At 51.4% G+C, this 15,887-nt stretch overlaps 1 protein-coding gene across 4 annotated transcripts in view; it reads right to left on the bottom strand.

The window, feature by feature from the left end:
• The window catches only part of TRAPPC12 (trafficking protein particle complex subunit 12), a 37,250-nt gene that overhangs the window by 20,730 nt on the left and 633 nt on the right, over positions 1-15,887 (bottom strand). Inside the window, exons 1-4 of one of the 4 annotated variants that reach the window (XM_040241424.1) lie at positions 15,410-15,560; positions 14,811-14,916; positions 8,158-9,372; positions 2,612-2,728 (exon numbers count right to left, since the gene is read on the bottom strand). In XM_040241424.1, coding sequence (XP_040097358.1) covers positions 2,612-2,728; positions 8,158-9,366 — 1,326 coding nt within the window. In that variant the 5' untranslated portion in view covers positions 9,367-9,372; positions 14,811-14,916; positions 15,410-15,560. Of the gene's footprint in view, positions 1-2,611; positions 2,729-8,157; positions 9,373-14,810; positions 14,920-15,409; positions 15,561-15,887 lie in introns of those variants that run through there. The other 3 variants (XM_040241428.1, XM_040241436.1, XM_040241421.1) reach the window with 3 other exon arrangements.

The following is a 15,887-nucleotide window of genomic DNA, read 5'->3' on the forward strand; positions in this document are numbered from 1 at the left end:
CTGTATGTCTTTTGTGTCTGTGTCTCTGTGAGTGTGTCAGGGTGTGTTTCTGTGTGTGCACGAACACACATCCAGCATAGCTAGGGCAGCTGGATCAGGAAGCACGCTGGTGTGGCCTTACTCCCGGCTCTGTGGTTATCTGGCCGTTTGCCCTGATGCACCCCACCTGACCCCCGGCCCCAGGCTCCTCAAGGCTCCTCTTGACTCAACAATCAAGGCTTGTTAGTACTGAATGGCAGCCCACCATCATGGGACTCACCACCACCAATTCACCTGCTGAAAGGCAGCTTGCGTGCCTGACTGCTAGGTCGCTTCAGTCGTGTCTGACTCTGCGACCCCACGGACTGACTGTAGCCCGCCAGGCTCCTCTGTCCATGGGATTCTCCAGGCAACGAGACTGGAGTGGGCTGCCATTTCCTCCTCCAGGGGGTCTTCCCCACCCAGGGATGGACCCCGCGCTTCTTACGTCTCCTGCACCGGCTGGTGGTTCTTTACCACTAGAGCCACCGAAAGGCACCTTGACGGCTTCCAGTTTTTGGCCACGGTGAATCAGGCTGCTGTGAAGATGTGTGTGGAGCCTGTGAGTACAGGGCCGAGGCGGGGGGTGGTGGCGACTGATTCAGTCGTTGGTAAGAAGAAACTAACAGGAATATTAACACGTTTGCTTATTATCTTCACTTAGGGAAGAAGCCACTTTTTAAAACACATTAACTAAAATTTACGGCAGGAGCATAAGGCTTTTCACAAGGTACATTTTACTGTTTATACTCATTCATTCAGCTCAGGCGCTCAGTCAGGTCTGACTCTTCGCGGCCCCATGCACGGCAACACCTCAGGCCTCCCTGTCCATCACCCACTCCCGGAGCTCACTCCAACTCACGTCCATCGAGTCGACGATGCCATCCAACCATCTCATCCTCTGCTGTCGCCTTCTCCTCCTACCTTCAATCTTTCCCAACATCAGGGTCTTTGCCATGTTTGGTGAAAAAACTGTTTTTAAAGCTAGAATTTAAACATACCATTCTAATCTTTAAGCACTGTGGAGAAACTCTTATGAAAATCTCTGCATTACTGTATATGACATGCAGAACTCTGATATTAAAGGTAGTTATACATGAGAAAGATGATCTAAATTTCAAAATATTGTTATTTTAAAACTAGGAAATAAGATATAGACTCTGTTTGAGAAAGAACATATTCCAGAACTTCCAGAAGAGGAGAAAAACAATCCAATAAAAATCACTCAAGTAACTAACAGCAGGCACCCAACTTTTCCCGCCTGTGACTCAAAAGACAGTCATCAATGTCAGACGTGACACCACGGAAGCAATTAAAATGTCCCTCTCCACGGGCCTCGACAGTCACCTCCCCATAGACGGCAGTCTTGGAACACTCTGACATTACTCAGGAAGATGTGTGGAGAAACTTTCCTAGTCTTAGAGACGAATGCAATTATTTTAGGATGCAATTAAAATACCAGGGCAAGGGAATGGGCTTTCCTCGAAGACATTTCCCGCCTTGAACAGGCCTCCTTGCCAGCACTGTTAATGTAACTGCTACCAGCCTCAAGTATTTTCAAAGTATGAAAAAAATCAAACCAAACCGCATGTACTTGACCCCAAGAATGATGACAAGATGTAGAAAGATCGCCTGAGGATTAATGACAATGTCTGTGGGAGGCTTCGCATGTCCCGTCCGAGCTCACAGCTACAAGTCACGCTTCACATGCAGCCGCCTGCTCGTGACGCTGCCACACAACAGGAGTTCAAGGCCACGGAAAGGGAGTGACAGCGGCCGCCCCCCCAGGCAGGAGGGCCGTTCCACCGACGCACGCGGCCGTGCACACTGCCACCTCCCACACCTGCGGCTCCATGAGCAAGGGCCAGCGCACACGGACTCACGGACGCCTACAGACGAGCTCCCCTCTCTCCCTTTCAGAAACTGAGTATCTCCTCATCTCTCCTTCCCACTGCTTCTCATTCACGGGAAGAATTCTAGAATCACTTCAATGGAAGAAACTCAATGAAACATGTGATCTGCATTTACTAAAAAAAACAACCACCACCACCTAAACTTTACTGTGAAAATGTCAGCAAACCACCTAGGCGAGTGTTTATTTGCCCTCTTGTAACAGCATGAAAGAGGCTGCAGCGCAGACGGTTTCCAGCGGTCACAGGCCGCGGGAAGCGCTGCCGCCCAGGTCAGGGTGCCTGCGCTCAGTCTCCCCGTCCGCTCCATGACCGCGGCTCAGCCAGGGTGAACGCGCTCACTCTTGTTGATGAGTAAAGAAAGGCTTTTCGTGCGCTTCTGGGGAGTCTGCTAATTTAGTGATAAACCTTCCGCACCAAGCGCAGAGTTCTTTCAGAAAAATCAATGTGCGGTGACTTCACTCTAGTTGTTTTGATGAAGCAGATTTAATCACAGTGCAGACTGCCTCAACGAATTCGCATGTCCTATGATGCTCTCTGTTGCTCAGGACTGGTTATCTGATCCAACAAAACTCCACTCTGTGCAAGGGCCAAGGATAAGACACTGAAAGTGACTGGCCCTTGGAAAAACATTATGAAGGGAGGAAGAACTTACACGGAAAATCAAACACACCGTTACTTACAATGAGCTGCTTCAGTCCAACGAAAGACTGTTCCACCGAGCTGGCGGTCAGGACCTGCCTCTTTGCTGCAGCTTTTTCACCCAGGAAGCGCAACATTAAGTCTTTAACTGCATCTCCCTGGAAAGATTATAAGAGAAATACGTCAGGACAACAGAACGCTAATTAAACTCAGCTAACCTTAACTCACAGCTAACCAAATTTTTTTTTTTTTCCCCCACTGGTGTATGGAGGCTAAAATGCAGTTATGGTACAGCTGAGCTGCAACTAACCAGACGCTATAGCTCCCCGATCGCTGCTAAGACGTGTTGTTTAGAGCTGCTTTCTCCTGGAGAGGAGGTGGTAAGTCAGCAGTGGCTGTGCCGCGCTGGAGGGGGCCGGGGCTCGTGGTGTGAGAGGGGACGCTGCCCCTGGGATGAGCACGGTGCCCAGCGGGGCCCAGGCTGGGCGGGCAGGCCTGAGCCTTCTGCCCACAGCCCACACCACAGCCCCCTGGCCTGGGCCTCCAGGGGTCCCCAGGGCTCAGCCAGAGCAGTGAGTGGTGGCCCGGGGCATCGCCCTCCCCTAGGGCCGCGTCCCCCCAGCCCAAGGAGGGCCCTCTGCTGGGGGGCAGCTGCACAGGACTCTGCACAGGGGGGCCCGGCGCAGCCTTGGGTCAGCCCCCGGGTCTGCACCCGGGCTGAGTCACTTTAGGGGCAGCATGGACAGGGGTGACCGTCCGTGGCCCGGTGCCCAGGGAGAGACCAGGAGGGGCGGGGACCTGCCACTGATACAGAGGCGGACAGGGGAGAGCCTGCAGCTCCGGGCAGCCTGTGCCTGCCCAGGGCCCCCCGCTCCTTCCCATCATGCTGCGGAAACGAGCTGAAGCAGCTCCGCTCAGAGGCAAGGCTCCTCTCCCATGATCGCCCGCATGGCCAGTGCGGGCCGGGCACGCAGGAAGGCTGCGGCAGGCTCAGCTGCCTCCTGCTGCTGGAGGAGGGCAGTGGGGGTCCCGGGCCCTGAGCCTGGAGCTCAGAGGCCAAGCCGCACCTCCTCCTCACGCGGGGCAGAGGCCTGGAAGCAGCAGGGTTACGGCTTCTGCCTCCAGAGAATACGGTGAAATATTCCAAATGCCAGGCCCTGGCAGGGGCTAACTGATCTGGGAGGGTAATAAGAGGGCAGAGCAAGGAGGCAGGCATACGGCTGCACAGAGCTCTGCACACAGGCGCCTCTGAGCAGACCAAGAGCTGCATCCAGGCAGAGGACCTGCGAACCAGGGAAAGGCAGACTCACCTTAAATCCGCGGAGCTCGGAGGAGCAGTCTGAGTCCTCCGACCTCGCAGTACCCTCGGTAGCGAGCCCGCACTGCAGACGCCGCCTGCCCTTTCGGTTCTGCCAGTCAGTTAGCACAGGACGCTCAAGACAGGGGCACTGTGGGGCTGACGGGCACTCACCCTGAAAGCCCACAGACGACAAAACCTCCCAACACAGACCGGCTGCCACCGCGTCGCCCGGCCAGGGCAGTTCTGATACGGGGACCTGGCGCCTTGGCTGCAGAGCCTCCACGGTCACCAGAGGGAGGCGAGCGGCCTCCTCCCGGGATGTTTGGAGAGCTGTCTCCCTGCACCTGGGGGGACGCACCTAGAACCCCACGGACCCCTTCCACTCAGCACTCCCTCGGGGGCGCCCAGGGCAGGGCAGTGGCAGACCGTGCAAACGGGAGTCTGTGGCTGGCCCTCCGCGTGCAGAGGATGGGCCGCTACCCTCCTGTGTGTGGACGGCTTCAGCAGCGCCTTCGAGGTTTTAGTGGACGACGCCCACGTGGAACACAGAGCGGCTGACTCACGGGGCACGGCCTGTAAGCTCTACCGTCAGGGACGCCTGGTCATGGGCGGCAGTGCTGGAAGGACAGCGGCCGGCCACTAGCAGGAAAGCAGTGACGGCGTCTGCCTGCTTCCCAGGTGGGACTCCCGTCACATCCACGTTGTGGGGGCTGCGGGTAGGATCTGGGAGCAGAATCAGAGCCGGGTGGAGGAGAGGCCTGGCCTTAGGTCCAGATGTCGGGTTCACAGAGCCCTCTTTGAGGCCCCCGCTGACCCCATCACCCCCTCACAACTGGCACCGACTCGCTGCCAACTCTGGTCTGTGGAATCCCCCACCACCAACCCGCCACTGAACGACCTTCACAGAAATACTCTCCACTTCCATCCTTTCCTGGTTCTGAACATTTCTGAAGAGTCATCTCCCCACCAACTTTGCATCCAGTTCTTCAAGAATACAGGCCAAGACTCTGACTAGTTAGAAATGCCGACACTCCTCTTTTGAAGCTTCTGCAGTTGGATGCAGTTATATGCTCACCTGCGTGGCCTCTACCTTAACTCAGACTGCTCTAAGAAGTCACTTCACCAAGAAACAATATAACACTTCCCCGCTGCCCACATTTCATCCCTTAAGAAGTGAAAGTGACAGAGAAGTCGCTCAGTCGTGTCCGACCCTTTTGCAACCCCACGGACTGTAGCCTGCCAGGCTCCTCTGTCCATGGGATTTTTCCAGGTAAGAATACTGAAGTGGGTTGCCATTTCCTTCTCCAGGGGATCTTCCCAACCCAGGGATTGAACCCGGGTCTCCCTCACTGCAGGCAGACTCTTTACCGTCTGAGCCACCAGGGAGCTCATTTGGTACCAACAGGTGAGCGATTTGGAAAAACTGCCGAGTATTTCAGAAAGCTGCTGTAGTGCTGCGACAGCGGGGAGGGATGTGTGAACAGGTTGAACCCGACAAACACTTGGCTGGCATCTTAACAGCCTGGCGCGCCGCGAGTTACCACACCTGCTGGGTCGATCTAACTCCTCCGGAAAATACACACACAGCATTTCTGGCGTAAACCACATGCCTTTTCTTTTCTATGAAAAATTCTTTGAGGAACAATACACGACTGAAGAGACACAGGTGAAGAACCGACCGGCACAGTGGTTCCATGGGAAAGTCCCAGGCCTTTCAGGAACTTTTCTGAATTCGTATTTCAGTCTACCATGAGGCTTCCAAAACAATCACTGTGGACTACAAGAGGGACAGAAGACACCGCTCAAGGATTTAAAGGGAGCAGAAAGGACACGCAGCGTCTCCCAGCTGGCCGCAGGGTGGGTCCTATCCCAGCAGTGGGCGCCTGACCCTGGCTGACCGCTGAATGCCCTGCTTATTCCACAATCAGCCACGTGGAAGCATCAGAGCTCTGAGGGGCTGTCACAGACCCCAGGCTTCCCACTGGCAGGAACGGCCTCCAAACTCGAGTCGCCTGGGTTCACCTAGCAGCAAGCATCAGCACTTTGCTTCTCGGCTCAGGAGTCACCGACCTGCTTCCCTGAAGGGCGTCACGGGGCGTTCAGTGCCTCTGGCCCACGAGAGCACCACGGTCAGCCCGGCCCTTCAGGTGGCCAGGATGAAGCAGCCCTGTGCGGCCCCAAACACACCCGAGGAGCTCTGGGCCCCGGAACCGCCCCACAGACCACAGGGTCAAGGCATCAACGCTGACCCACAAACGTCCCTGACATCTGAGCCCATAACTGGGATTCACTGCGGAGGCCTGGGAAGGCAAATTCACGCCCAATGCGTTATGCTGGAGAGGGCAGGAAGGGTGCCCGGCGAGCCCCCAAGAAGACGCATCTTGTCAGCAAGTACCCGAAGAGAGCACGCAAGGACGTCCACATCTGCGGGCTCTCACATCAACTCCCCACAGAGACCTGGGTCGGGAAGATCTGCTGGCGAAGGGATAGGCTACCCACTCCTGTAGTCTTGGGCTTCCCTTGCAGCTCAGCTGGTAAAGAATCCACCTGAAATGTAGGAGACCTTGGTTCGATTCCTGAGATGGGAATATCCCCTGGAGAAGGGAAAGGCTACCCACTCCAGTAGTCTGGCCTGGAGAATTCCATGGACTGTTATAGTCCATGGGGTTGCAAAGAGACTCAGAGACTTTCACTCACACTCCCCAGAGAGACAGGCGGCTGAGCTCACCTCTCCAGCAGCCATGTTGCTTCTCCAAAGGATCGGCCTCGCGGGGCCGGGGCCCCACCCCGCGTGGCTTTCTGTCCAGGCCGTGGTGGGGGAAGGGGAACGCCTGCCCCGGGAGGGAACCCTTCAGTTCCCGGAGCGGTCAGTGCGGGACACGAGGCACAGACCCTGCAGATCCCAGCAGATATGCAGCCGAGCTCACCTCAGGGGGGTGTGCACACAGCCATGAAAACGCTACCATGTAAGGCACGCTACGCGCCTTCCTGTACCTGGGCTTTCAAATTTAACAAATTATGAATCTGACTAAGTATTTTATTATAACATCATCTGCATTTTTTCACAATAAATAAAAAGACTTATTTGAATATAACGTTATTTTTGTGCATGCACGCGTGCCAAGTCGCTTCAGCCAGGTCCGACTCTTCGTGGCCCCACGGATTGTGGCCCGCCAGGCTCCTCTGTCCACGGGTTTCTCAGGCAGGAACACTGGAGTGGGCGGCCACGGCCTCCTCCAGGGGACCTTCCCGGCCCGGGGACGGAACCTTACCCTCATGTCTCCTGGACGGGCAGGCGGGTTCTTTACCACTAGTGCCCCCGACGAGACCACAGCATCGTTTTCTCAGTTCAATATGTAAATGTCCCACTGAAGAGGCGAGAAGTGGCGAATGGATTCAACCCGCCTCCTGGCAATGGGCTCCGAGATGCTCTCAGACTCTAATTTTAAGCCTCACTCTGATGGGCATCCTGAAAGCTGGCTATTCATACATCAGTGAGATTCTTTCCTCATAAATAACTACTCAGGGTGGGATTTCTGGGTCAAAGCATATGCACATTTGGACATGCATTTTAAAATTAAAGAAAGTTTGTGCCAAATTATCAGTCCCCTCAGGGCTGCCTAAACTGGCTATTTCCTCACATTCTAACAGACACAGAATAATTATAAATAACTCAGACAACAGAAAGTGAAAATAACTTCATCTTCTTTGATGACTGGTAAGATTGAACTTCTTAATGTTATTTACAATATATAGTATTTATTTATTCTATGATTACATATTTATAATCTTGTGATTTATTGAGAGACCGTCTATATTTTTTTTTTTTAACCAAATCGGTAAGAACTCTTCCAATATAAAGCACATTGTGTGTAATGTAAACACATTCTTCCATATCTAAAAGGAGAGGAAAGGGGATTTATTATCTACGGGAGCTCAGCTGTTATAATAAACTGATCACACAGTTTACAACTTCTCCAGAGACCTGTCGTGCAGCTCCCTTGCTGGAAACTATTTCTAAAACTCTGATTAGCACTTTAAAGACCTTCAATCAGAGAAATCAACAGGGTTCCAAATTACCTAGTGACATCACAGCAAACACTCTCAAGATAAGAATCTTGGGAACTGCTGAAAACAATCAGCGTTTTTCAAAGCTCGACAGGCCTTTTCCATATGAACATACACGAAACAGAATCAGATGAGAAGCAAGGAGATTGGCTGGGACTTTCCCGGCTCGCAGAGCGCGCCCGCCGGCCCACCTGTGCGCTGAAGACCCTCCGCCCTCACCTGGATGTTGTCGAACTTGAGGCCGGGCATGGTGAGGTCCTCCTTGTCCACGAACACCGTGCCGTACTGCTGCGTGGTGACCGAGGTCAGCACGCTCCTGGTCGCATCCCCAGGGATCCAGGCGTCGCTTCTCCGGTCCATCTCGCTCATGCTCAGGGCGGTGGCAAAGGGGTCCTCGCTGCCGGCAAACACCGCCTGGATCTGTGAGAACGGCTTTGGGGACTGCGAGATCTCCAGAGGAACCGTGGGGACACCCGACCCTGACCTCTGCACCCCTGGGGAGGAGGCAGCTTCCGCGGGGCCCGGCGAGCTTCCTCCCACAGGGGTAGCGGCCAGTGGCGACAGGCTTTCCGGAATGGAAGGGCTGGCGTTGGGGTTACTGACGGAGATGAAGGTGGAGGTTGTGAAAGAATCAAAGAAGTCCGAGGCCAAGGAGCTGCTGCCGGTCGGATCGCCGAAGAACTTGCTCAGGCTGGGGCTCGGCTGGACCACCTGGGGCGGGGTCCTGGGGGCAGCCTCGCTGGCGCTGCTGAAGCTGGGCGATTTCACCATCTGGGACTCGAAGCCGTCACGCAGGGATGGGGGCTGGGCGCTGGGGGGCGGCTGGCTAAAGATGGTGCACACAGGCACCGGCTCGTCCTTGGGGGCTGGCTGCCGGGCAGGTGCGCCCGACGGGGGCCCTGCTGTGGGCACCCGCGCAGCCCCCGGGCCCGGCTCCTCTCCGCCCCTGTGTTCAAAAGCAGGCGGCTCTTCCACATCACTGCACTCGGGGTCCTCTTTCAACGATGCTCTGCCGTCAGGGGTCATGTCCGAGACGTCCTGAGGCGTGTTCCCGCCATCACTCTCACTGCCGTCACTGAGCGAGCCCAGCTCGCCCTCTTCTGCACCAGGCCCCAGTCTGTGATCACCGCTGCCCTCGGCGGGGTCCCCCACATCCTGCAGACACCCCAGGTCACCTGCGTCGTCCTCGCTGTTGTTTGGGGAGTCGGAGATGAGCACGCTCTCCATCAGGGGCTCATCGAGCTTATCTCCGAAATTATTTGAGTCCTCAGACTCGAACTCGTCTCCACCGAGATCGATGGTTTCCTCGTGGTAAAGAAGCTGCCCCTGGTCTCCCTGAGGCCCCTGTGGAGCGATGCTCTGGGCTGGCCCCTGGGCAGGCGCGCTCTGCTCGGGCACGTGCTGGCTGGCACCTTCGGTGTTCTCCATGGCCACCTGAAACGGACAAATATACGTCAACCTTAACAGCTTACATCTCGGTTACTATTAGAATGCCTTTGTCTTACTGAAATCGTAGATGGCCTTGAACTACATTCCACAGGGCAACGCAGTAAGAGAAGACTCGTCCTTAACCCATAAGTACGTAGACTGGATCCTTACGACAAGAAGCAACGACTTCAGCAACAATTCAAGAACCCCATATTAAAGCTACGATTCTTCAAAATTTGACCTGTGAAGTAGGCAAAGATTTTTAGAATGGACAGTTTTGGGGATACTTATTGATAAGGGAATGCAACCTTTCTCAAACACCCTCTTCCAACAATACAAGAGAAGACTCTACACATGGACATCGCCAGATGGTCAACACCGAAATCAGACTGATTACATTCTTTGTAGCCAGAAGTGGAGAAGCTCTATACAGTCAGCAAAAACAAGACCTGGAGCTGACTGTGGCTCAGATCATGAACTCCCTATTGCCAAATTCAGACTTAAATTGAAGAAAGTAGGGAAAACCACTAGACCGTTCAGGTATGACCTGAATCAAATCCCTTACTATTATACAGTGGAAGTGACAAATAGATTCAAGGGACTTGATCTGATAGAGTGCCTGAAGAACTATGGACAGAGGTTCGTGACATTGTACAGGAAGCAGTGATCAAGACCATCCCCAAGAAAAAGAAATGCGAAAAGACAAAATGGTTGTCTGAGGAGGCTTTACAAATAGCTGAGACAAGAAGAGAAGTGAAAGGCAAAGGAGAAAAGGAATGCAGAGTTCCAAAGAATAGCAAGGAGAGATAAGAAAGCATTCCTCAGGGATCAGTACAAAGAAATAGAGGAAAACAACAGAATGGGAAAGACTAGAGATCTCTTCAAGAAAATTAGAGATACCAAGGGAACATTTCATGCAAAGATGGGCTTGATAAAGGACAGAAATGGTATGGACCTAACAGAAGCAGAGGATATTAAGAAGAGGTGGCAAGAATACACAGAAGAACTGTACAAAAAAGAGCTTCACGACCCAGATAATCACAATGGTGTGATCACTCACCTAGAGCCAGACATCCTGGAATGTGAAGTCAAGTGAGTCGTAGGAAGCATCACTATGAACAAAGCTAGTGGAGGTGATGGGATTCCAGTTGAGCTGTTTCAAATCCTAAAAGATGATGCTGTGAAAGTGCTGCACTCAGTATGTCAGCAAATCTGGAAAATTCAGCAGTGGCCACAGGACTGGAAAAGGTCAGTTTTCATTCCAATCCCAAAGAAAGGCAATGCCAAAGAATGCTCAAACTGCCACACAATTGCACTCATCTCACATGCTAGTAAAGTAATGCTCAAAATTCTCCAAGCCAGGCTTCAACAGTATGTGAACCACCAATTTTTAGATGTTCAAGCTAGGTTTAGAAAAGGCAGAGAAGCCAGAGATCAAATTGCCAACATCCATTATATCATCAAAAAAGCAAGAGAGTTCTAGAAAAACATCTACTTCTGCTTTACTGACTATGCCAAAGCCTTTGACTGTGTGGATTACAACAAACTATGGAAAATTCAAGAGATGGGAATACCAGACCACCTGACCTGCCTCCTGAGAAATCTCTATGCAAGTCAAGAAGCAAGTTAGAATGGGACATGGAACAACAGACTGGTTTCAAATAGGAAAAGGAGTACGTCAAGGCTGTATATTGTCACCCTGCTTATTTAACTTATATGCACAGTACATCATGCAAAACGCTGGGGTGGATGAAGCACAAGCTGGAATCAAGATTGCTGGGAGAAATATGAATAACCTCAGATATGCAGATGACACCACCTTTATGGCAGAAAGTGAAGAACTAAAGAGCCTCTTGATGAAGTGAAAGGAGAGTGAAAAAGTTGGCTTAAAGCTCAACATTCAGAAAATGAAGATCATGGCATTTGGTCCCATCACTTCATGGAAAATTGATGGGGAAACAATGGAAACAGTGAGAAACTTTATTTTCTTGGGCTCCAAAATCACTGCAGATGGCGACTACAATCATGAAATTAAAAGATGCATGCTCCTTGGAAGAAAAGCTATGACCAACCTAGACAGCATATTAAAAAGCAGAGATGTTACTTTGCCAACAAACGTTAAGTCTAGTCAAAGCTATGGTTTTTCCAGTAGTCACGCATGGATGTGAGAGTTGACTATAATGAAAGCTGAAAGTGAAAGTGAAGTCGCTCAGTCGCGTCCAACTCTTTGCGACCCCGTGGACTGTAGCCCACCAGGCTCCTTCGTCCATGGGATTCTCCAGGCAAGAATACTGGAGTGGGTTGCCATTTCATTCTCCAGGGGATCTTCCCAACCCAGGGATCGAACCCAGGTCTCCTGCATTGCAGGCAGACGTTTTAACCTCTGTGGCACCAGGGAAGCTGAGATGAGTGCCGATGAATTGATGCTTTTGAACTGTGGCATTGGAGAAGACTCTTGAGAGTTCCTTGCACTGCAAGAAGATCCAACCAGTCCATCCTAAATCAGATCAATCCTGAGTGTTCACTGGAAGGACTGATGCTGAGGCTGAAACTCCAATATGTTGGCCACCTGATGCGGAGAATGACTCAACTGAAAAGACCCTGATGCTGGGAAAGATTGAAGGCGGGAGGAGACAGGGAGAGAGGATGAGATGGCTGGATGGCATCACCAACTCGATGGACACGAGCTCCGGAAGTTGGTGATGGACAGGGAAGCATGGTGTACTGCAGTCCATGGGGTCGCCAAGAGTTGGACGTGACTGAGTGACTGAGCTGCACTGAATCTTTCTGAACAGCTCGGCAAAGAATGAAACTCTCTGACGAGCAATTCCATGTTTACCAACTCACCTAAAATATGTTTTTAAAGAAAACACCATCTGAAAGAAAGCAAGCCAAGTAGAAAGGAACACTCAGCCTGTAACACTGTTTTGAATCTCTTGAGTGTCTCTGTTTCTATCACAATCTGACTTTGAAAAGTCCAGTCCACCTCTTTCCTTGTGATACCGTGCACACAGATGATGCCCAACCCAGGATAAAATTAAATTGTTTACCGTAATTTCTAAATAAAAACTACACCTTTGTTAGAAACCATTACCAGAGATTGAAGTGTTGGGCCGAAAAGTCTCGTAAATCAGTCATCGTTATCAGCTGAGCGCCACTGATTCTGAGTCATTACCCTGCACTCCATGAAAAGACAGAGGAAGCTAAGTTACCGCAACAGACGTGCCACCACCTCTCGCCCCCGCCACGAGGGAGGGATCTAGGTGGAGGTGGGCAGTAGCGAGAGCCCCACCTCAGTCTGCCGACTTCTTTCGCCAGAAAACCTTAGAAGGTGCTTGTCACTCTCTCTGACTCTTCTGAAGGCACATTTTCTATAAACCATTTTTATCAAACACTGAGTGATACAATATTTATCACCTGTAGCTGATATAATACATCCTAACTCTCTTTTCAGACCTAATGTTCTGAGATCTGCCCTACTCTTATTCTTCATTTTCCAAGTGTATTTCCTCAAACACCATGTTAGAGTTTTGCTTCGTACTTTCATTTCTCCTCCGCTTTTCCCCTTGAGACTCATTCCTGTAGCAGCATGGAGCTGTGAGGCCTCAGTTTTGCTGACGATTCTCTACCGCGTGATGGTTCCACAACCTCGTATCCATTCTTTTTCTTTGGCCACGTCACGCGGCATCTGGAATCTTAGTTCCCTGACCAGGGATCGAACCTGTGCCCCATGTATTGGGAGCACAGAGTTTTAACCACTGGGCCGCCAGGGGAAGTTCTTGATATATCTATTCTTCTTGAGGTGTTACGTTTTTGAATTCAAACAGTGCTGCTATGAATATTCCTGTACATGCCTCCTGCTGTGCGTGTGAAAGCTCATGGGGGCGTTGTGGAGAGTACAGTTCTTCATCAGGTAACTCCAAACTGTTTTACTAACTGCATGTACCAATTTCCACACCTGGTAGCGGTGTGTGTAAGTGATCTTCCTGTTCCCCACGGTCACCTACGCTCGATATTGTTACACTTCTTAGTATCAAGGTATTGAAAATTCCTACAAATCAACAGGATTATAAACGATCCAACAGAAAAGGATCCTGAACAAAGATCTGAACAGGGTGAGAGGGACACACGTTTCACAATCATTTGTCCTGTGACTTAAACAGCTGTACAATTAGATTTTATTAGGATGATTCCATGGTGCACCAATGGGTACAGTAAAATTAAGCAACTCTCTTCAATCTCAAGCGTCCTGGCTGAGACAAATATGGCCCCATCACTTCCACGTCATGGAGGAAGTCCTGCACACGGCTCCACAGGCTGTGATCATGACGCTATGAACAGGGGTCCAAACAAAAGGCCGCCCTTTCCCCAGAGATGTCAACCCTGGAAACAACTGCCTGTAGACACCATAATAAAGAGACGGTCAGATACTCAAACCGCAGTGAAAATGAATGAGCTATCCTATGGCAAAGGCTTCAATGCTTGGACCTCACAAACCTAATTCTACACACAGAATGGGTAGAAAAATAAACAGTATGATGGCTTTCTACTTGAAGTTCAAACAAGAATATCAAACAGTATATTATTGTAGGAAAACAAACAGAAAAACAAGGTGATAACAACGCACAGCTGGACTGGGGAGCGGGCTGGAAGAGGCCTCGAGGAAAGGTTCGGTGGGGGCAGTGCACGGTCTCAGCCGTCGGCAACGCCGGCGCCAGAAGCCAAATCTGCCCTTGACTTTGTGTTCCCCATGTCTGTCACATGCAGCCTTTGCATCTCATACAAAACCTGAAAAGCACATGTATCTGTCCTTGATTTGCATGAGATACAAATCTTTGCTTCTCCTACTATTGATTTCATAAGTGCTCACGTGGCAGCAGTGGTAAAGGGCACACCTCCAGTGCAGGAGACTCAAGAGACACTGGCTTGACCCCTGGGTGGGGAAGACCCCTGGGGAAGGGCATGGCAACCCACTTCAGTGCTGCTGCCTGTAGAGTCCCATGGACAGAGGAGCCCAGCGGGCTACAGTCCACGGCCGCAGAGTCAGACGTGATAGACCGAGGAACACACAGCAAACACAAAACCGCAGGCGTGGCTTTAAGCTCACACCCAGCATCCAATGCTAGCAAAGAAGTCAGACTTTCTCTTTGTCTGGTTGATTTCTTTGCACATGAGCTTAATTAATGCCTTAAAATGTTTTTTTAAGTGATTTAAATTCACTAAGAACAACGAAAACTACTGCTCTTTAGGCTCCCTTTCTGGACACGAGACTGCAATCACAAATCTTTTACCAGACTGCACTAATGGAAACCGTATTTCCATGAAACACTGTGCCATGAGGTAGGAATCTAATTACAACTGGAAAAGCCCCCATGGAGAGCACACTCAGCACAGATCAAGCATTTTACATGAATCATCATATTCAAGCCTTAGGACCAACTTACAAAGCATAAGCTCCATCACACAGCAGAGGTCAAGTGATTTGCCTGATGCTGTCAACTGAGGCGGACGGGACTCCTACACAGGAATTCCTCTGCTGTTCTTGCACGGCTGCTGAGACAGGTCAAGACTGAGAGCAGAGGGTAAGGCAGGGAGAGCTTGGAATGACTGCTTGAGGCTTGGGCTCACTACCAAGTAAAGTGACCTCTGAAAATGACTTAATCCTTTAGTTTCTGCTTCCGCATCTGAAGATTGGGATCATGAAGATTAAATAGCAACGGATGCACAGGAACAAGTAACTATCACTTTAATGAAGAAGCAGAGTGGTTACACGCTGTCCTGGAACAGTGAAGATCCTGCTAGGGCTCACAGAACATGAGGACTGGTGACTGTGTTATTCTCTTTGCAACCGTCCTTCCCCCCAGCCCATTACACAGAGAGCTGAGCTTACTGCCATACAGCACAGCCTCCTGAATTTGCAAAAAGAAACAGGTATTTAAATATGATGTTTCCCAGTAGCCATAAGCAGGTGTGAACTGCAAGTCCAAGGAAATGCTTCATTGGGGCTAAACTCTTGTGGACTAGGTGAGAAAAACAGGCATACCTAGAGCACTTCTTTGAGCCTTACGCTCTACATGTTTTTAATTCTTCTCAGTATACATACTCCACCAGTCAGCTCTGTCCTGCAAGATGCTCTGGAAAGCGTCAGCCAGCTTTTACATAGAGACTGATAGGCCTTTACACAGACCATCGCGTTCTGTTGGGCAGGTTACTGTAAACGTCCATCTACAGAAGAGGAGGCCAGGAGCAACGAGTCACTGAGTACTACAGCTGGGCCCCGGGACACAGACCCTTCCGAGCTTTCGGCGCCCAGTGTGGGGGCCGCTCCAGGGGTGTGGAGCCAACGGCCGCCCCTGCAAAGGGCAGGCACCCAAGGCTCGCGCTCTGGACCCTCAGGGCCATCCTGGGACCCGATGGAGGCGGGACAGAGACTAGTCCCCGGGGAGGAGAGACCCAAGGCAGGAGAGACCAAAGGGGAGGGGAGACCTGGGGGAGAGACCCCCTGGGAGGAGAGACCCCCG

This window comes from Oryx dammah, unplaced genomic scaffold (genome assembly GCF_014754425.2).
Source record: "Oryx dammah isolate SB20612 unplaced genomic scaffold, SCBI_Odam_1.1 HiC_scaffold_1, whole genome shotgun sequence".
NCBI classification, from domain to species: domain Eukaryota; kingdom Metazoa; phylum Chordata; class Mammalia; order Artiodactyla; family Bovidae; genus Oryx; species Oryx dammah.